The 23,097-nt window shown below is 35.6% G+C and overlaps 2 protein-coding genes across 5 annotated transcripts in view; one reads left to right on the plus strand and one right to left on the minus strand.

Annotated features, from left to right (window-relative positions):
• Nucleotides 1-23,097, minus strand: part of IMMP2L (inner mitochondrial membrane peptidase subunit 2) — a 916,263-nt gene that overhangs the window by 579,577 nt on the left and 313,589 nt on the right. The gene's annotated exons all lie outside the window — the stretch shown is intronic.
• Nucleotides 17,270-17,642, plus strand: LOC133096363 (mitochondrial import inner membrane translocase subunit TIM14-like). Its single transcript, XM_061197932.1, has one exon. It carries the CDS (start codon nt 17,285-17,287, stop codon nt 17,633-17,635), a length of 351 nt encoding a protein of 116 aa, XP_061053915.1. The 5' UTR covers nt 17,270-17,284; the 3' UTR covers nt 17,636-17,642.

Genomic DNA, 23,097 nt, shown 5'->3' on the forward strand with positions numbered 1-23,097 from the left:
ATGAAAGAGAAGTATGTCAATCTTCAGAGAAGCCTCAGAAGCAAACTTTGGCAAAACATTACTTTTCTCCCCCTTTCAGAAACTTCTCTGTTCAAATTCTACTTTTATTCTTTCTAATACAAACCTAACATTGGCTCTCACACAAGTCATCCTTTTGTTCCTTCTACATTTCTCATCTGTAGATGTGCTCATCAGCTTGTCAGCCAAGGCTGTGAGAATTTATACTTAATCTTCACATTCCCTCTCGGCTGAAATTTTCTCCCAAACCCTTAATAATTTCCTATCTTGATTACTATAATTTCTTTTTTATTGTCCTCTTGAAATTCATACTCTTTAAATTATGTACAACCAGAATATGTGGCTAAAATAACATTTCCCCCAACTGTCTCTTTTTCACTAATGTAAATTCACTCTCTCTTGGAAAATTCCAGTTTACCTCTAAATTACTCTGGAGACCTTACTGCAATTATCTACTCTGTCACTGGAGTGCGGAGTCACACATCACTAGTTTTGTCATCTCACCTTCCTTCCAGGAAGCCCCAAGCAGATATTCTTTGAGTTATTCTCTTTTTAAGAGCATTGTTTTAAAAAGTTGCCTATCAAGATGAAGAGCAGGAAAACATGTGAAGGACGACCTATATCTGTATTTTCTTTCTTCCCTAAGAAAAAAAGGAGTGGTTCGAAGTGTATCCCACAATTTACATTTGCATTGAAATTTAATTTTAAGGATATAATTTCTAATAAATCGAAATTTGCAAGTAAATGGTTTCTCAGATTCAAACATCTTTTGGGCAAAAGATGAGAAGTCCAATTCTACCATATGAGGCACCAAAAAATGTAAATATTAGAAAACTAACTATATCATCAACAGAACATCATTTTAGGCAATAAGCCTTTCAACTTCAGAAGGCTTGGCTTTATGACTTTATACCCAGTCAACCACATTAGCATTCTGAAATTTTTCAGTGAGAAAAATAGGCGTCTTTGAGGGGGAGCGGAACAGAAAAAAGACATTTTATCAAAAGCATGCAGATGATTTGGTTCATACAGGCCTTTAAAGTAAAACCCCAAATGGCATATTTTAATTTTCCCTTTGTAAATTTCTGGAAAAAAATGCAAATGTACATTCTCACCAGGATGTTCCTCATCTACTGATACCTGTCTCTGTCATTCTCTCTTTTTCACACACACACACTCACACACACACACACACACACACACACAAACACAGTGGAGTTACAATGTTCCTGGTTGGGAATGTTTTTCTCTGCTCTTTAATCCACAATGAATGTTTATCATAAAGCTAGTTCTCCCTTTGGTATTAGGATGCAGCCAGTAGCCCAGCAGGAGAGAAAGGGAATCAGTTCTGGAAGGTCTCCAGGTGAAGATTAGCATGACTTTTCCAAAAAGGCGCCAGGAGCACTGCGCTTAGCATCAGTAGGCTTAAGTGTTCACCTGACCTTTTTCAGATGAAACTGTTAGAGGTACAAAAGGTGGTGTTGGCTTTAGACAAATCAATCCCACTCCTGGAGCTGGGATAGGGCTCAGCTTCTCCTGAAGCATTTGGCCTACAAGGGAGCAGAATAGCTGCATGAAGGAAATAGGAGTACTGTAGGGAAAGAAGCAAAGTGAAACGGATGCTAAGTAGGCAACTAACCAAGGTCCATTGATCAGAATCAAAGTTGTAACTAAATTGTTCTACTTCCTTTACTTTTTCCATTTAAAAACAACAACAAAGCCAGCTATATCTGATTAGAATCAAACTATAATAATTTCAGGAAACCCTTCACCTCAAAATCATGAAGCTGAAAAATAACCACTATGAATGAAATTCTAATACAAGGCAGAAAAAGTATTAGAGGTGTAATTATCAACCTTCTCCATATACTCTAGAAATCATATATTTAATATAAAATTAAATGTAATATTTTTGACATGCTTAGATCTCTACTATGAATTGAAGGTCTTCAGTACTTCTCTTGGGGCCGGGGTCTTAGAATGCTGAGACACAACAGTATTTTTCATTTCTCACTTTCCTTTTCAAAATAATGAGCTACAGAAATGCTATTGCCTCTTTGTACTTTTATAAGCAGTAAAATTCAAAGGACTATGGTGGACAGAAAATTTGAATCATAAGCACAATAATAAGAATTTTCTCTTAGTCATCCTTTCCCTATGTGAAAATAGTTTAGCCTAGCATCTATGATCTTATAAACACCAAAATATAAACAAATGTTCCAAGCTGGGAACTAAGTCACGGCTCCTGTTCTAAAGTTGTCTTGCACAGGTCATCAACCAGGCCTGGTAAACCAATGTTTTACAAGTCTTACCAATTTCTGTGCACACCTTTTAAGCTGTACAATCCTTATAAATGTCACGTTTCTTATGAAAATAAATGTCTTCCTCCTGAAAGAGCTGCAAATCAAGAATGCATGTACCAGTGCTATTACTATATGCTATATTTGCTACATTTAATAAAACAAAGGGGTAAACTTTCAGCATATTTTCAGAAGTTTTATCAGTTGTTTCCATTACAGTGTTCAAGAGAACTGCAGCAATAAATCCCAGGCAACAAATAATATGTCTCCCATACAGTCTTAAGAGAAATCACAGAACAGTCCAAGGCTTATACATTCAGTTATACCTAAAATATTTTCATTAACCCAACAGCCATTGTGAAAGTCTCTGCTGATGGAAGATCTCCAATAAACCTACTTTATAAACTGTAAGGTTGGTATTCAGTGTTACTAAAATAGTTGTTGTTTCTGATTACTTCAGGCTGACCAGTTGTAGGCCAGAGCTATGTATGTCAAAGTCACTCACTTAGTTAGCAATGACACCAGTGGAAATTACTTTCCTATGAACACTTCTGAAATCTTGGCCCCTGGCTAAAGCCAGTTATTGCAAAAGAGTAATATATCTTGGAAATCGGTGGCCTGTCTCTTCTAATACAAAGTAATGAATATTAAAAAACAAACAAACAAACACCTAAGGTTCTGCTTAAAAGGTGAAATAACAAACACTTCTACAACTTGGAAAATGTACACAAGTTAAAAAGTCATGTATGTTGAGCCACTAAAACTAATGAAGTTAATAAACTAATGAAAAAATAAGGAGGTTATGAAAATCCTAAGGAAGTATGGGTATTAGGCTGGAGTGGTAAAAGACTATACTACTGACTTACTAAATCGACTACTGGTGTATGCTCTAATGGTTCAGTTTAGCTATTTAGCTGTTTATTTACTACCCCAAATTATTCATTAATAGGAATTTCTAAAAGTTATTATACTATAAATATGAGACTACTGGAAGAATTTTACAAGCCTCTTTATAAAGTCTGCAATACTGACTTGATCACAATAAAATCACAACTTTTGTGTATTTCTTTGAGGTACTGTTTCTCATAGTGTGATCTTAGGATCACCTGTGATGTTCCCAGGCCCTTCCCAAGACCTAATGAACCAGAATCTCTGGAATTGAGACCCAGGACCCTAAGTGTGAAACAAAAGTTCTAAGTAAGTCTGCACTGGTTGGAGCTATTGTTTTTACCAGTGCATAAATTTTCAATAAATAGAGCTAGCACAACACAAAAATTAGCCCTCCTGGTGATATGAAATTAAGTTATATGTTATTCAAATTAAGTGAGCTTCTATTCTTGCTTATATATATTTTATTAAGCTCTTATAAGATGCTTTGTCTTATGAAACAGTGAAATCCCATCTAATTTTATATGGTTGTCTCTTTGGCTTAGCTGCTGATTTTCTATGATCTGAACTCAATGTTCAACTATAATGATTAAACAGTACCACTAAGTTAATCATGATTTTTACCTTTTTTGTCCTGTTTTATTGTGTTTAATTTGAAAAGTTTTCTCTAATCCTTAATAGAAGTCAGGTATAAATTAATCAATAAGTGATCTCAGAGTAGTTCTAGATTGATTCGGGCAATGGGAATACCATTTTAACTTCTTTTCTCAGAAGCCAACAAATGGCTAATAGGAAAAGAAATTTCACAAAATAAATCCTGAATCTAATATTTAGACTAAGAATTCATGCTCACAAGTATTTCTTCAAGTTCAACTGAAGAACTATGTTACTATGTATAGAAAGAACAAAGGAATAATTCAGTTAGAAAATCACAATTTTCCAACTATAGTAGTAAAACGTGATTCAGGCAAGCATGATCAATAGATGCTAAATCTAAGGGGAAAAGGTTTGATTACAAACAGGATATTTAAAACATCTCAAAGTATTTCCCTATAAATTACTTATTAATTTCTAAAGGAAAAAAGTAAATATGGTAGAGAAACTGAATGACTCTTGAAACAAATAATCAAAATAATGCCAACAATAATACTTAAATTTTTATTAAAAATGAAGGAAGTCCAGAAGAACAACTTATATGCAACTAAACAATGTTTTAACTGGCTTTCCTATTCCTATTAAAGCTTTATATTTAAAATGTCTACATGATATGTGCTTCACAGGCTTGAGACTATCAAAAGTTACCACCCATGTGACTTTAGCAGTTTTATTGCATAATGATCCACATAACACTGCATATTTGTCTAGTTCAGCCTCTGTCATAAAGTGCTATTCATAGGTGGGAAAGTAACAAAGCTTACTAAACACTGAAATTCTCCAAGGTATTTGCTACTTGGGTCAGGGAAAAAAAGCTAATTTAGCACTACCAGCCTGAATAACAGATTTCCATTTATATATACATGGATATATATATTATATATATAAATATATATATATGAATCTGAATTCCATTTATATATATTTATATATATATATCAAAAAAAAAGAGCTAAGAGTTTTAGTTAGTCAATTAAAATATGTCAAAAGCATCCCAAAATAGTTAATTCTATTAATGCTAATGATTAATCCTTGAGAAGGATACATCATCACTAAAACATTAGTTTTATTCCAGCCAAAAACGCATAATCTGAATCTAATCATGAGAAAACACTAGATAAACACAAATTGAGAAACTTTTAACTTTCTCTATTCTTTAGAAACATCAATGTCACAAAAGATCAAGAAAGGCTAAAGAATCGTCCAGATTAAAAAAGCCTAAAGAGATGTGAAAGGTAAACGCAATGTCATCCTTGACTGTGGGGTGCGGGGGAGGACTGCTATAAGGACATTATTGGGACAACTGACAACGCTGCAGTACAGACTGCAGATTAGATACAAGTATTTTCAGTGTTAAACTAGACTTGATAACTGTACTGTGGTTATGTAAGAGAAAGTTCCCAGTTCTAAGAAAGACACACTGAAGTATTAAAGGGTGAAGAGACATTGTCAAAGCAACCTACTCTCAAATGGCTCTGGTGGGGAAAAAAATACTTTATACACACACACAATATAAAGACAAAATGTTAAGATCTGGACAAAATGTTAACATTTTTTAATCTGTGTAAATGGTTTATGAGCATTTTTTTGTACTATTGTTACAACTTTTCTATAAGTAAAAATTGTTTCGGACTTCCCTGGTGGCACAGTGGTTAAGAATCCACCTGCCAATGCAGGGGTCATGGGTTCAAGCCCTGGTCCAGGAAGATCCCACATGCCGCGGAGCAACTAAGCCCATGCACCACAACTACCTGCACTCTAGATCCTGCGAGCCACAACTACTGAAGCCTGCACATCTAGAGCCCGTGCTCTGCAACAAGAGAAGCCACCATGACGAGAAGCCTGCGCACCACAACAAAGAGTAGCCCCCGCTCGCCACAACTAGAGAAAGCCCACACGCAGCAACGAAGACCCAACGCAGCCAAAAATAAAATTAATTAATTAAAAAAAAATTGTTTCAAAATAAAAAGTAAAATCTGATTTTTTCAAATTAAAAAGAAAAAGAAAGAAAACAATTTGGCAGTAGTACGCAGTAAAGCTGAAGAAGCATACTGTCCAGACTGGGCAGTTCTGCTTGTAGGTATGTACCTTAAAGAAACTCTTGACCATATACACAAGGAAGTATATATAAGAATGCTTCTTGTGACTCTGTTTCGTACAGCAAGAATTGGAAGCAACCTAAACTGCCATCAATCATAGAATGTATACGTGAATTACAGCATAGTCATTAATGAACACTGTGCACTGAATACCTCAATCAGAGCTACACATGTTAAAATGAATAATCCCAAAAGCAATGTTGAGGGAAAAAACTATTGCCAAATGTACATAATGATACCACATTTTTAAAGTACTAAAACACGAAAAATCTTAGATATTTATCAATGCAAATACATATGTCAAAATATAAAAACAAGCATTATGAAAACTGAATAGCAAATTCAAAATAATAATTAACTCTGGGGAGTGACCAGTGTAACCTAGGAGGGGTACAGACAGAGCTTCAGTTGTCTCATAACACTTTATTTCTGTAAGAAAAGAAGCAAACAGCAAAATGCTAAGATATGAGAAAACTGGATGGTGTCTATATGGATATGTATTATTATTCTCTATCATTTGCAGTGTTTCAAAGATATTACCTAACAAATTCTTTTTTAAGACTTTAAAAGTTCTAATTAAACAAAATGAATGCTGAGAACTCAGTTCAACCCTCTTGGCCAAAAAGAAGGACCACGATGAAATATAATAAACTAATGTTTAATTAATTTTTACAATATGCAAACACTCTTTGCTATTGTAAACTCGTCAAAACCCTTTTTCATTAACTCACACCATGTACTTCAGCCTTTTGTATTACAAATCCCAGCATATGATTATAGATTAGTCAGTCAAGTTTATTTTGTAATATGCTTAATTACCTAGCAAATCTCCATTCTCTGTATTGTTTTGCCTCACATTGACTGATTGTTTTCTGCGGTTTCCCTTGCAGGTGAAAATTTCATACCTGGGTTGGCTGATATTTATTAAAGTTAAAGAGGCATTAACCTTCATGGTTACAACAGAATTCTGAGCAGCATCAGGCCTCCATTGAGACCACAGTGCCTATGGTAGTCACCATTTCTTCAGCTGCACAGTATTTTTATCAAAGTCAGCCTGTGCAGGCATTGTATGACATAAATGATAACAGAAATGTGCTGCATAGACCAGGGAGAAAAGTATGAAATGCCTTTTAAATTGTTACAAGAAAAGAAACAGTGCTCTACAGTGGAGGAAACTGGAGATCGAAAACAGAGCATCTCAGTTTTGTTCTGCCACTCATTCCTTGTGGCCTTAAGCAACCCACATCCCCTCTCTCAACCTGGGATTACTCATGTGGAGATAATGACAACGTCCTGCCAACCTCCCAGGATTGGTGTTAGGCCTGAAAGAGATGACACATGCAGAAGTGCTTTGTGAAAGATAAAGCATTCAAAAACCACAAAGTGTGATTGTCATTATTCTGATCCTTTCAGAACCAAAAAATATCCTTGCAAAATGAATACAATAAAATTCTCAGAAACAGATAAGGAAAATTAATTTGGTAGTTTCAGCAAGCTATGGTTTGTATGTGAGTGAGTAGACCTGCTACAAGAAAATCTCCAAGAGAAAATAAACAACTGCTAATGATATTTTAGTATGGAACTCTGTTCAAAGTAGGAGTACACAAGGAAGTTGAAGGAAGGTGTCTGAAGTACTGTCTTCCAAAATTACTTAAGGACTAATTGGTGATTGCAAGTTGTGTGTAAAAATTAAAATGGACACTAGCTGAAAGGGAGTGGCAAGGTGGAGAATGCCAAGAGTTGTTGCTTTCCTTAAAGCAGTGGTTCATTAAGTGTGCTCAATGGACTCCTAGGGTCCCTGAGAACCTTCCAGGAATTCATGATGGCAAAATTATCTTCATAATAATATTAAGATGTTATTTGCCTTTTTGCCGTGTGGTGCAAAAGCACTGATGGGAGAATTGCTGGTGCCTCAGCACAAGTCAATGCTATGGCAGCAAACTGTATTAGTCGTCATTATACTCTTCACTGCCACATACTTGCATGCCTTAAAAGAAACAAACAAACCTTGTCTCATTTAAGAATGCCCTTGATGAAGCAGTAAAAAAATCTTAATTCTGTTATATCTCAACCCTTGATTCAATTCTTTTCTTTATTGTGTGATAAAATGGTAAATAAAAACAAAGAAATTGCTACATACTAAACTGTAAGAGGTGTTTCAAGGAACAGCACACCTGTGTGGTTTTTTTTAAGTTGCCAGCTGAACTAGCCACGTTTTTCATGCAACACCATTTTTACTTGAAGGAACAACTGACAGACAACCTACAATTTTTCAGACTTGGGTATTGGGCAGGTATTTTGCAAAAATGAGGGAGGTAAATCTTTTAGAAATTTGAAAAACTTCTAATGGCCTCTGGGAGCATAAAAGCTTCCCAGTGCAATTTTTTCTGATTAGATCTATGGTAATATTAACAAATGGGATTTGTTTATGCTGTATAATGAAATGCATCAACATTTGGAAAATCTACAAAACTCAGTGAATTAACATTTTCTAAATGACCAATAGTTGATGTTACAGTATTATGCCTGGGTAAAGTATTTGTTCAAAGTGCATAGTAGATCAATGGATTTTAAAACAACAAAATACAAAAAATTCATTAATATGTTTATCACTAACTAATCTGTAAGAAATTACCACTTGTTGAATTTTGGTATATTACTAAAGAAGAATGTCCACAGTTATCCAATAGTGCTATGAAAATACTCCTCCCTTCTCTAATCAATCAATGAAGTGGGCTGCAACCAAAGAAAAGACAAGAAAAGAAAATGATGTAGAATGGAGTAGAGTTATGGAGTGGAAAGGAAAGGAAGTTATCTAATTCTATCACAATTCTTCAACAAGACCTGTGCACATTACAATACATATTGTGCCTCTTACACTTCAGTGTAATTTTGCTTCAAAAGATAGTACTCATAAATGTTGTTCTGTCCTAAGGCTAACTAGAGCCCTTTTGTCCAACTGTGGCAAGCATCCACCCTCCCCTACCCTGTAGTCCTGTGGTCCTTAGTCAGTGGTTGACAGGTATGGAAGTATAAATGTCCAGTTCATTTAACTTGGGTTGGAACAGTGGCATAATTCATACTACAGAACTTCCATGAAATTTTAAACTTCAGTTGCACTTGGACAGACTTTGCCTGAAATTACACCCCTTCTTTCCCTTCCCAGTCCTGCCTTTCCCATTTATTACTCCCTAATTCGTTTCTCACTTTATTATTTGCAAATAAATCCTCATCTTAGCATCAGCTTCTAGGGAATCCAACATCAAACAGCTAGTTAAGAGCCATTCAATTATTTGATCAATGTTGCTCTTTGAATTCCTGGTATATGATGATCAACTTGATTATCACAGTAATAGGAAGGTTAGGGTACAATTTCATTTTATATCAACATAATTCTAGCTAAACATAAAGTGAATGAAATGTGAAGGAAGAAATTTTAACTCTGCCAACAAAAAAAAACAGGCAAATTTTGGTTATGATCTTTGGTTCATTTTCCAGAAAGGGCATGATCACATGTGATATTTGAGTCCACAGCACTGTAACATTCTTTTAGAAAATAGGCTACAAGGAAAAGGAAATAATAGAGCAATACTGTGATGGGATAGAAGGAACAGGACTACATAGAACCACATGAGCAAGATATGGGTCAAGGTATGTGTGAAGATAATAATCAGTGGAGAGGAAATGACTGGGAAATGCCAACTTCCAAGGGTTAGTTGACTGGTGAATTGATATCCCTGATGAAACGGGAGGGGTCAGGATAAAAAAGGAATGTAATAGATGAGAGGGCAAATGAGCACACAGAAAATGTTGACATGGAAAAAAGGGAGGGGAAGGAGAGATGAGGTGAGCGAGCAGCATTCGAAGGTTCCAGACATCTTTTCTCTGGCGTTGGTAGCAGAGCAAGCAGCACTCACCAGACACTATGGCCAGTTTCCAGGTACAAACTGTCACACCACCGTTTCCTTCTCAGCAGTACTCCGTTTAGACCAGTGTGCATTTTCTCACACTATTCTGCATTATTCCATTAACATTGCTTCTTTATCTTCTTCCCTTTTTTTTACATTTCAGTTGCTCCCCAAATCATTATGTTACAAACATAATGTTTGTGTTACATCACAAACTTTCTGCCTCTGGTCAACATATGTTCCCAAAAATCAATAAGCAAAGAAGGAAGTGGGATATATTATACACTTTCTACCTGTTTTCTTTTAGGCTTACTGTAAGAGCCAGTTGTTTTTTGTTTTGTTTTTTTTAAGCACCCAAGAGGAAAAAACGCATATTAGAAACCTGTTCTGAACAAAACCATATCTACCTACAACTTCCTTTGCCAGTCTCTAAGGACAATGGTAAAAAGGAATACCAAAGCATATAGGTGTCTATAAAGTCACTGCCTAAAAAGACAAAAACTGAATAGAAACCTTCAATAAGGCTGCTCTCTCATAATTCTGCATACGTTAGGAATAAATCACTTTTAATACTGCAAGCACGTAACAGACATCTGATGATGAGTATGTAGGTTTGTCAATGCATATCTCTTTACATTTAAATATGTTAACAATAAAGCATGCTTATAAGCAGAATTCTAGCACATACAAGAAAAAAACATATCACATGGTAGCCCATTTTAAAGTTAATCCAGATTAGTATTTATAACATTTCAAGTGAATTGATACTTTGAAAATTTCTTTCTACTATTAATCTGTTTTCTTATTAGTTGTATTTATTAGAGAGCCTAACATGACAAATTTTGGTTTCAACAGCATGTAGAGATTCCTAAACCGCTTCTATTGAAATATAACCCTAGGCCACAGAAATCTATCAGAAATAATGTCAGGATTGGCTTCTTTGGGTTAACCAGGAATCCTCTCATTAAGAGATTATCTGCTGTTGAAATAGTTTCATCTTTGCACTTTATAAAAAAAACTTTATTGAAAACAAAATAATTCTCTTCTCCTGAATTTAAGAGTAAGTACTAGCCACATGATGCCAGCATATAAATAAAAGTCACAGACCTAAAAAGCTGTCAAAGTGGGGACAGGAGCATTTGGGACGTGTGCCAGGATACAACATGTGTCTGGCATCAGAGTACTTAATACAACTAAGTCTGTTTCAATCAATTTGTATCAGGAGAACATCAGGTTATCATTTAAAAAAAAAAAAATCAGACTCCACAAGAAGAACTTTCCTTTTATGGGGCAGGGGGGCAGGGGCAGGCAAAAAGCAAAAAGGTCTCTATCTGGAAATATCTTCCAAAAGCCAGGCAGCATGGAGCTTCAAGCACAAGAACCAAGGTAGCTTCCTAATGATCCTGGGAACTAAATGACCAAGACCAGCACATCCCACAGGTCAGCTCTCAACTATGTGTTGGATGTACAGAGGACTGGGGAATAAGTTGAAGTTCACAGCTGTATCCATTCCCAGAAACTGACCATATACTGGGCGAGTCCAGTGAATTTTGTATGAGATTTCTTAACTTGAGGAAGGGCAGCTTTTCTGCCCCTGAAGCTTTGTCCAAAATGCATAAACATTCTATAGTTATTTACAAAAGAATGACTATGATTAAATATAGCCTCTGCTCTTACAGTTAGATATCAATTTTTAAAAAGAAATTTAACAAAGGGCTTCAGCCATTTTAGGAAAGAGGCAATTTATTACATTGTAAAAAATATGGATATATGTAAAAACAAAAGGTAAAATAATTTATACCTTTCAAAAATTACCAAGACATAACAGTAAGCATTAAAGTACAAACAGGTAAGTCAACAAGCACTAGCAATGCCAGTTTTTCTCTTAATTACCTACTATTAATGTCACACTAAGCCCTTATTTGTCATATATCTGAAATACTAACAACTTGCCAACACACCAACAGCGCACAGACCTTCAGTTCTTCTACTCAATCACCTTTATTACAAAATAATTTCTCTCCAAATTGATGACAGATATATTCCAATGGAAACAAAATCAATTCTTAATAATTACATGTTTAATTCTTTAAAAAAACTATTGATTTAAACAATGCTTAATTTCTGTTTCAAAGAAAATACTGAACATTATTTTTTAAGAATCCTTTCCCTTTTTATATTGAAGAATATAGTTGACTTACAATATTATTCATTTTATATCTATTTATTTTATACCTAGTAGTTTGTACTTCAAATACTGCAATTATTAAAAGCATCTAAACAACGGGTTAGGATAGTGATACATATGTACCAGCTATGATTTTATCAGCTCTGGGTATGAAAATTACAGTCAGGCAATCAAGGAAACTACTTTTTCTTAGAGTTGAGATCCTCCCTGGTTTCTGATAGCAAAGGTCCTGCTGAACGTGCTACACATGTTCCAAATGCTCCCATACCACCTCACCCCAGGCCCCTCCCAGCCATCTTCCATCTTTCTAGGATAACATGTGTCATTTAAGTGCTTAATTTATCATGGGGAATGACCTCAACGAGGGATAAAATCGGATTTAATGAGGAATTTCCAGGGTGTTTGACTAAAAGAGAAAAGGAATTATTGCATATATTAAAATACTCCATGCCATTAGGGTGCACTAGGCTTTTGTATTTCAAAGGCAAATGTTTGATAAGGTTCAACTAGAAGCATTTTTTCATTTACTATGTCTAAATATACAGGAAATGTTACATTGGAGAAATGCTCAGAAAAAGCCCAAATGTAAAGAACTGAAGATTATGTAAGCTTTGGTAAAAATCTCTGTGTTACATTTTCTCAGCTCTTAGATGTAATTCCAAAAAGGACCCTGGATAGTGTAGGATGGCTAGCATATGGTTTATTTTGAGTTTTATGGAACAGGGATTTGCATGTTTTAATAAATTTCTAACCATAACCACAGAAGATCTCTTTGGATTTTACCAAATAGAAACCAAACAATAATGGGTTGATGAAGTAACAAGGTCTTTATTTGTTATGATGGCATAGAAAAGAGAAAGGTGTGCTGAGGGCATTGTTTTAATGATGAAAGTTGGGTACCTGGTGCTCAGTATTCTTCATCACTGGATCATTCTACAACCAATTTAATACACGTGAAGGATAGCTTCTTGTCTTGTAAATAATTCACTTCTTCACTTCACAAGTACCTACTGAGGTCTGATATCAACTCAAACATTAGCAAGGTCCTCCATACTCTAGATCACATAGGGATCTGAGGAATAAAGAGACTGAAAAGCAAAGAAATGCAGAAGGAAGATCAACGAGATCAAGTACTTATTTTACCCTTATTTTTAAAATAGTTTTGATGACACTATTAATATATTATAAAAGTGTTGTATAATTTCAAGAAACCTTAAACTTCATAGCTTATCTTGAAAGAAAATGAATGTGGGACAATGCTAGCTCTGTTTTACAGGAAACTTCAGGCTGAGGTAGAGCTACATTTACTCATTCATTTCTTCATTCTTTCCTTTTTTCACTAAGTAATTGCTGTGCACCACTCAGATGCTAAGCTCTGTGTCAAGCCCTAAAGATATTATAATGCCATGATACCCTTTCCTCAGTTTAGTGAGTGGGTGCGGGAGAGAGAAAGAGGAAGAGAGAGAGGCAGTAATCAAACACATTACCAAGTATGCAATTACAAAATAAGGTACAATCTAAAGAAAGGAAATGCAGACCCAGGAATATCTGGAACAAAGGAAACTGACTTGGGCTTGGGGCTACTGAGGAAGGGGGACAAAGAAAGCTTTATTTGGAAAAGAAATGCTTGAGTTGGGAGTAAAGAATGGGCAGATGTTAACAGGGAGCAGGCGAGATCCGACAAAAGCAACAGAATCCCTATGATGGGCAGGGATTGGAAGAAGGGAAAAACGAGAGATCACCAAGGAACAAAAATTAACAGTCAATGAAGCCGGAATATAGACAGCTAAGTAAGCAAAGGAATCTGAAAAAGACTTTCACCTCAGGATACATAGGGACTAACTCTTGAGGAGACCTTCAATGGTCATACAAGTAGACTCAGTAACAAAACAGTTTTAATGCACTGCTGGTAAGGGAAATCTCTAAGTAATGAAAATCAATCTCTCTCTCACTCTCTCTCTGATCATGTTATTTGTTTTTGTAAAGCAAAGGTTTATAAAAATACAAATATCAGGATAGTATTTACATCTCAGCCTAGTGTTTACATCTCAGGAAGACATAATGATAATAAAGATAATGAAGAGGCACCCACAGGGAGATGCAGTGAATTTTAAGTTGGGGGGCAGATTCGTGGTTGTTCAGTTTTTTGTTTGGTTTGGTTTTTTGGTGCTTTTGTTTGTTTGTTTTACAACTTATAGGTTTTTTTGCATACATTATTTTATTTCAAATGTTACATGAAAATGGGGAGGGTGAGGCTAGAGAGGCAGGCAGATAACAGACTTTATGGGGACATTTAGGCTACCTTAATAACTATGGTCTTCATCTTAAAATAAGTGAAGATAATGAAGGCTATTCACATGATAGTAAACTTGAATTTTCAAAAGATCACTTCAGATCAAGTGGGACAAAAGGTTATATGAAGCTGAGTAGATGAAGAGACACAGGTTAATCAATGCCTGTAGTCATCCTGGACTCAGATAATGTCACTGGAGATGGATGGCAGTGGATGAACATAAGATCAATAGGACTTTGTGGTGGAAGCAATATGAGGAATGAGGTAGCAAGAGGTTTCAAGGATAAATCTGAGACATGGCGCTTATACAACTGGATGTGTTGTGGTTGTTCTTCACTAAGATAGAAAACACTGGCAGAGAACCTGGTCCAGTCTGCAGCATGCTGAGTGTGAGGTGCCTTTGAGATATACAGGTGGAGATGTCAGGCAGATAATTAGATGCAGATGTCTGGAGCTCAGACGAGGAATTCGGCACAGCAATCAGATAGGATAGCAGAATGGCAAAAATGCCATTTTTTAAGATAATATATCTAGCCTAAAACAGTACTTAAGAAACGTAAATTAAGAAAAAGTTATGAAATATATACATATTTTAGATCTCTTATGTTCAACTCACAGTAATATTCTATTGCATTTGTTATTCCTTTGGTTTTAAACTAGTGAAAGAATTAATTAAGGTACAAGACATTAGCGTTAACCAGTAAACATATTCCCCTTAACCAGTTTATCAGATTAGTCAACTAGTAATATATTGGAGTTTGGAAGGAATAAAGAGAGAATATATTTAAATTTTGCACCCAAGCAACAAAGAATTTCAAGTCACCTTAAGGGACAAAAACATTCTCAAGACAACACTTGGGACCACAAGGCAGAACTTAAGAGGAGTTAGTTTAACAAAGAATGCAACTGGAATCTTCTATAATAATAAATATCATAATAAAGGAGTTAATAGTTTTGGACGGTGAAATACAAAAGGAATTATACTAGTCACAAACAAAACATATGCTCACTTCCAGCAGCTCTTTAATAAAATATTTAGGTTACATTGCTAGTTCAAGGATCACACTGTCCCTGAAAGAATCACATTCGTGGACACCCAAAAACCCATAGGTTAGTATGTCTTATGTTTTACTTTAGTTTAAAACAGTAATCTGGAAAAAGACTTTGGGTTTTCATTTTGCAAGAAGATAACACACAAAGCAAATGTGTAAATTAACTCCACCCTGCCTTTTTAAAGATAATATGTTAGGTAAATAAAAATTTTGATAGAGATTTTCTTAAACACTTTAATAAACAATACAAGATTTCCTTAAAAGAAAAACAGCTAAATAAGTGGTGTATGGATGTACATGCAAAACCAAAGGAAAAATACTTATAAAACTAAAACCAAGAATTGTTCACAAGTCCTACAGCAATCAAATTACTTGGTCTGTCTACCTTTCCAAGTATTTAAAAGCTGACAACTAACATAATACCAAGCTGTCTCCATTTTTCAAATGGTTAAGGTAAATTATTCTGATATTTACACCATCACATATTTCCTACTACTATAAACAATGCATGAAAGCTTAGCAAACTTCACTTCATGCTTGGAAATGAAAATCGTCAAATGGCAAACCCCATCTTGCATAACTTTAGCCTTTACTCTAACTACCACACAGGTTTTCTTTGGTTCTTCCAAAAAGGCCAGTTCGTTCCCTCCTTAGAGTACAGTCCTCCCTCAGTATCTGTGGGGGGATTGGTTCCAGGACCACTCATGGATACCGAAATCCACAAATCTCAGGTCCGTTATATAAAATGACACAGTACAGTCGGCCTTCCTTGTCCCCAGATACAAAATCTGTGGATACAGAGGGCTAACTACATGTACATAGCCTTTCTCCCAAATCTTGATGGCGCTAAATGACTCTTAAGCATCCATCAGATCTCTGCTCAATTTTACTTCCCCAATGAATCCTTCCCTCCTTGCTCATTCTCAAGTGGGTTGCTGCCTCTCTCATAACACACTGTTCTTTTCCTCACACCAGTTGTCAACTTAGTGTGTTTATTTGTTTAATCTGTCTTCCCCAACACAGGATAAGTGTCATAAGGGAAATATATCCATTTCATCTACCAAGAGCAACACATATGTTAGGGGCTTAGTAAATATTTATTAACTGAAAATGAATGAATCAACGACGACTGAGTAAATGAGCAAAATAAAGTAAGTCAGAGAATCATGAATAAATATTACTATAATGCTCATTAAAAAGTTTTTTAAGTGGAGACACTTTGAAAATAACTGAGATACTCCTCTGAGAATTTCTCACAGAATATCATATAATACAACTGTCAAGTATAGTAATTTTTTCTATAAGGAATACTGCCAAATTTCAGAGTGCCTTCTAGAAAGTCAATTTGAATCGTAAGACAATTCAAAATGGAAAACAGGGAAAAAAACTCCTCAAAAATAAAAACCCCGACTAAACAAAATCATTTTCACACACAAAAAGATTCAATATCACACATGATACAAAAGAAATAATAAATGTGGAATGAATGAATACATGCCTAATATTCCTACAACTATTTTCTTCACAGTTTTAAGTGTAGACCAGAAAAACTTGAATTTACATAATGACACTTCAATTATCCTTCTTATGAAATTTAGAGAGAAGTTAGGATATAGAATTTTTGCCAGTGTGTTTGTTTCTGTGGACCTAGAAGCAGTTTAGAATGTCGGGAACAAAGAATCTTCAATTTAAAGGATTCACAAACACCAACGAAAGTAGCTTACAAATCTCACAGAAATGCATACTTTTTTCCTAATTAATTCACCATACTGACTCATTTGGGGGGCTTTTTTTTAAAAAAAAAAAGAAAAATCGAGAGGCGCAGAGTTGGTGGGGTGGGATGAACCGCACTCCCGGCGGAAGCAGAGGAGCCGAGCGGGAACCATGGCCAGTACAGTGGTAGCAATTGGACTGACCACTGCTGCTGCAGGATTTGCAGGCCCTTACGCTTTGCAAGCCATGAAGCATATGGAGCCTCAAGTAAAACAAGTTTTTCAAAGTCTACCAAAATCTGCCTTCAGTGGTGGCTATTACAGAGGTTGGTTTGAACCCAAAATGACAAAACGGGAAGCAGCATTAATACTAGGTGTAAGCCCTACTGCCAATAAGGGAAAAATAAGAGATGCTCATCGACGAATTATGCTTTTAAATCACCCAGACAAGGGAGGATCTCCTTATATAGCAGCCAAAATCAATGAAGCTAAAGATTTACTAGAAGGTCAAGCTAAAAAATGAAGTAAATGTATGAGGAATTTTAAGTTCTTACTCATTTATGTATATGAGTACCAGCTTTTGATAATAAAATGCCTCAAAGCTAAAAAAAAAAAAAAAGAAAAAGAAAAAAGAAAAATCACTTAGTTGTATATGAAGTCAGGAGCCATCACTTGGGGAGACCTCAGCTCAGTGGGAAAGTAACACAGACAGCACACCAGAGACGGACTGGTGAGGCGGGTTCTGGAGTAAACCCAATCTGTCTCTGAAATGTTCAATTTCCCAAACTAACAAATTTCTTTCTTCCTTCCTCTTCCTTTTTCTCCTTCTTCCGTGATTTACTGATTTAATACTATATATCAGAGCCTTATATATGGCACACACTCAATAACTTAATATTATAAAAGCCTGGAAGATTGGAGACGCAGGAAAGCATCACTTGCAAGCTTGTAGAGACAGATAAAACAGGGCAGGGGTGATTCCAGGGTCAGTCTAGGAACAGAATCCAGCAGCTGCCTGCCTTTTAAGCCCCCACTCCAAATGACCTAAAAGAAGAATATGAGTGATAAAGATCTGTTAGAAGGTAAAATAGTCATGTGGGAAAATAGCTTTTATGATGTAAGCTGAACTGAAAGCTGACCCAATATAGACATGTTACAGGGAAAAATTATTCTAATTTTTTTTGATAATTTGTAATAGTGGTGGTGGATGGAAAAGTCAAGGTTTTGCAATCAGACAGACCTAGTTCGAGTCTAAATTTTGCCACTTATTAGCTGAATGACCTCAATTAAGTTCTTTAAATTCTCTGAATCTTAATTTTCACATCTGTAAAAATAATAACAACTACCTTTCAGAATTATTCTGAAAATTAAGTGGGAATGCGTGTAATACTTGCCATAATTGCAATAATTGTAGCTTTCATCATCAGAGTGGAGGAGGAGTAGAGAAGACCAAGATGCACCCCCCAACCTGGCTGAAGAAGATGAATCAGGCTTGCTGTCATTACGTCCAAAGCAGCAGCAGCCCTTCCAGGGCCTCTGCCTCAGAACATCTTCCTCATATGCAAATTGGGACTCATTCCAGGTCTCTGCCAATTGGAACGAGAATGACTGGCTCAAATCCCCATTAAATTCAACACTATCCCATAGCCAGTTTGCTATCCAAGCTACAGCTGTGACTAAATACTACCTACTGTCCCTGAAACCACCCCCTTCATTTATTTGCCTTACACAAATAGACTTTATTATGTACAGCATTCAGTATGATCAGACCCTGAAGCCAATATTCAATATCCTAGACACTAATTTCAACAAGGCCTAATTTATGCAAATTAAACACTGTACCACTTTCCACTGTTAATTTTCACAGACTTAATACAATTAGAATCTAAGGTTCTGACACTTAATGACAAGACAAAGACAAATCATGCAAGAATTATAAACACCTTCTTTGTTGAATCCACCGTATTTATCAAAATATGGAAAACAAAAATAACACTCTCTTAAGGCAAGGGTTCTAAAATTAGGTCTAGGTGATTGTAACTGAAAACAGACAATTCATAATGCAACCTATCAACCCGTTAAGACCAACTCTTTTTGTAATCTTTCCCTCTGATGACCCTCTATGAAATTCAGAAAACTTAATCTCCCACATTTTCAACTGCTTATTTTTTACTGCCAACTCCCAACAATTTGGCAAGTACATGAGAGCAGTAATCACTGGAGAAAATGTAGGAGAAAAAAAATGAGCCCAATCAACTGATTTTGTTTCCATAGTCTATTTAATCCGCACAATGAGTCAGCCCACGTGTTCCTACTAAATGTAATTAAGTGTATTTTGTAATTTTTGCTTTAAAAAAAAAAGAGGTCTTGTGTATAATAAAACACCTTGTGTCCTTAAAGAACAGTGGTAGAAATAGTTGCTAAGGTGATAGTTTGGGATTAGCATCTTATTTTCACAATAATGAATGTTTTGACTTCCACTATGAATAGATTTCCTTATCAGTACAATCAAAATTCAATTTGAATAAAGTTTTGGTAGTGGCTTTTAAGGAGACAAAGTACATCAATAATATAGAATGTTTCCTTAAGGATACACAGTTACTGCTATGTTTCCATTTCTTCTAGTCAAAAATCAATGTCACACTAGGCCATAATGAATGGCTGCTTGCCAGCTGCACTTAACTGACTGAAACTCATCATTCCTTTAAAATCTATTCTTCTAGCAAGAGTAATTTAATAACTTAAGTTTGTGATTTGATTCAGCCATATAATCTAACCATGGTATGGAAAGTAAGGGAAAAAGGCTCTCTTGATTAGTATTACAGATGTTTACAACATAGCCAATTTTTAAAGGAAGGACAGAAACTACAGTCATTTATTAGATACAGATTCACACCTGTTGTCTGTCATGTTTCAAACCCCTAGGTGTGAGATTTAGTCAAGGCAAATGAAAATGAAGAAGGACCAGCTGCAAAACATGATTTTGTTCTCATACGGTAATTAAAAGGAAAAACTGCACAACGTGTTGTATCTATGACAATCCCATTATTTCATGTCAAGGACAGTTCCATTTTCTTTTAACAGATTTGTGTTGCTGTCAAGTCTGTCATAAAGGCTAGTACTCACAAGTCTAAGCTATGGACCTAATTTATAGTATTGGTAGTCTCTCCAATTAGCTTTGCTAAATTTCTTTCTGAAGCATGCTAGTGGCGTGTCAGAAAAAGTAAACATCATCATTCCCATTCCAACCCCCACTCCTAAGTCTCTGCCACAATGAACTGTTTATCGACGGCACATTAGACATCAGACCTCCTCAGACCTTATACCTTATGAACATTAAATGTTTTTAAAAGGTAAACCATAGAGCACCTAAAACACATGTGGTACAATAGTAACAGCACATCAGCACGGGTCAATCCTACAGTGTTATGTGCACATTCTTGCTCGAAACACCTTAAGGTAACAATAATTTATGTTTTTATGTTTGAATTAGACAAACATTTAATTCACATTTGCATCTTATTTTCTAAAACTATTAATTTAATATGCTTTTGAATATTATGGATAAGAGTGTATTCATCTAAAACATGTTAATATACTCCAAGTCACCATGGGTGTGCCTCATTTGAGGAAAATAACAATTCTAATTTATAAACAGATCTTTCCAAAAAAAAAAAAAGGTCGCTTTAAACACATTCACCACTGTTTTCTATCATGTATCAAACTGAAAATATGATCTGCTTTGTCAAAACTTTATCTCTATACGAGACAGTGAGTAGAAAGGAAAGGTGAAATACATAAGCTTTGGAGCTAGATAGACACAGATGTAAATTCTGGCTCTACAACTTACTAGCTGTGTGTTTTGAGGATAAGCCACTTAACAGTTCTAAATGTTAATTTTTTCACCTGTAAAAAAGGAGATAATATTTACTTCAAGTTAAATAACACACATAAAGTATCTAGCAAGAAAAAAACAATGTATAAGGGGCTTCCCTGGTGGCGCAGTGGTTGAGAATCTGCCTGCTAATGCAGGGGACACGGGTTCGAGCCCTGGTCTGGGAAGATCCCACATGCCGCGGAGCAACTAGGCCCGTGAGCCACAACTACTGAGCCTGCGCGTCTGGAGCCTGCGCTCCGCAACAAGAGAGGCCACGATAGTGAGAGGCCTGCGCACCGCGATGAAGAGTGGCCCCCGCTTGCCGCAGCTAGAGGAAGCCCTCACACAGAAACGAAGACCCAACACAGCCAAAAAAATAAATAAATAAATAAATAAATAAATAATTAAAGGTGCTAATAATTAAAAAACAATGTATAAGAAGATTAATGCCAACTTAGCCTACTTACATGAAATGATTGTTACTGACAGTATAACTGACCACAATAGCATTTATGAATCAAGGAAGCAAAGTGCTACTTATTATGGCATTTATAGTTAAGGACCAAGGTCTAAGCAAATGTATACTCAGTTTTCACTTTTATCTTTATATGTAAGTACAAAGTACATGCCATATGCACACACATACATACATACACACATGTATCTTTTCCACCAAGGAGGAAACTACCAGATTTTCTATGTCTCCAGATGATTTATGCACCAAATAACTTGAAGCACTTTAATGGACACTTTGATAAATACACTTTAATGGACCAAAAAAAAAAAAATTTTTTTTTACAGTCAATGAAAGGAGGTGCTTACAGGTATTGCTTAGGTATTTGAAGCCTGTAGCAAAAAACATATTGTTAAATTTCAAAATGTCCTAACATTGTATGTGGAAAATATGATTCACCTAACCCAACCATGAAAAATGCCCTTAACCAATCTATGAAACAGGTTTTCTTTCCAGATCATGAAGAAGTATTCACTGAAAGGGTTGTGCACTGTAGAACTATTTTGGTGTTTTTTTGTTTGTTTGTTTGTTTGTTTTTTAAGTGGAGGCTAAAATGAAAAGAATAATTCAGAAAATAGAATATTTATTTCCCTTACCATAAACTTTTGCTGAATACACTTTAGGAAATTAGAGACAGCAAAAAGAGAGCAGGATGAGGACAGGTGTATGTTGCTCAGCTATCACTCAGATCATCAATAAATCAATCCCTTTGAGATTTTGCTTTTAACATACAGCTGAAGTATATCAGCTAGGAAAGAATCCAATCTCTTCCAAGATTATTTATAACAAAGCACTCCTAACTGAAGTCCAATTTGTTTGTGGAATTGCAGTCATTCTGATTCAACTAAACAATAAATGAAGCTGCCTTTCATAGCTCCAACTCTTGAGCATAAAAGGAAACAAAAGGGAACTGCACAACAACAATACTTAACAACCCAGGGGCCCAGATGATTTTCATTTCCAATCAGTTACTGAAGTGGAGAAAAAAATCTAACAGGCCACAGAGAACAATTCATTCACCTGAACTGTCCGTGTACTTTGTGCATCAGCTGTATTTCACCTAGTGAGCCATTCATGTTATGCAAATGAGCTGTCTGGGGCTTTTTTTTTTTTTTAACCATTTCTCTTAGTTCTGAAGGCCTCGTGCATCACCAAATTTCCAGATGTGTCAGATGACCACTCTAAATGCTCCTCCAACTCAACCAAAGCCAAAAGCACAGCTAGACCATGACTACTGATGGAAGGAGAGCAAATTTGGGAGGCTAGGAACAGGAACATGCTAGAATTTTTCCAAAAAGCAAAGAGAAGTAAACGTATAAATATTCCTCAACGAATTAAGTTTGGGTTCTGACATACTATTATCTTCCATAATGATTCAATTATTTAGAAACAACCTATCATCTGTCTTCCATAACCATTTCTTATTTTGTTATATTTAATAAGCTGTATTTTACTAGGGAAGAAAGAAGGACTGTATGATATTTTTTTGTCCTATAACAAATCTTTTTGTGCACTTTTCTTCTGACTCAAGTGTCTAAAGGTGAAAAATACTGTTATCGAAAAACCTGCCTTATTCTTTTTATCCCAAGTAAAT

This window comes from Eubalaena glacialis, chromosome 8 (genome assembly GCF_028564815.1).
Source record: "Eubalaena glacialis isolate mEubGla1 chromosome 8, mEubGla1.1.hap2.+ XY, whole genome shotgun sequence".
NCBI lineage: Eukaryota > Metazoa > Chordata > Mammalia > Artiodactyla > Balaenidae > Eubalaena > Eubalaena glacialis.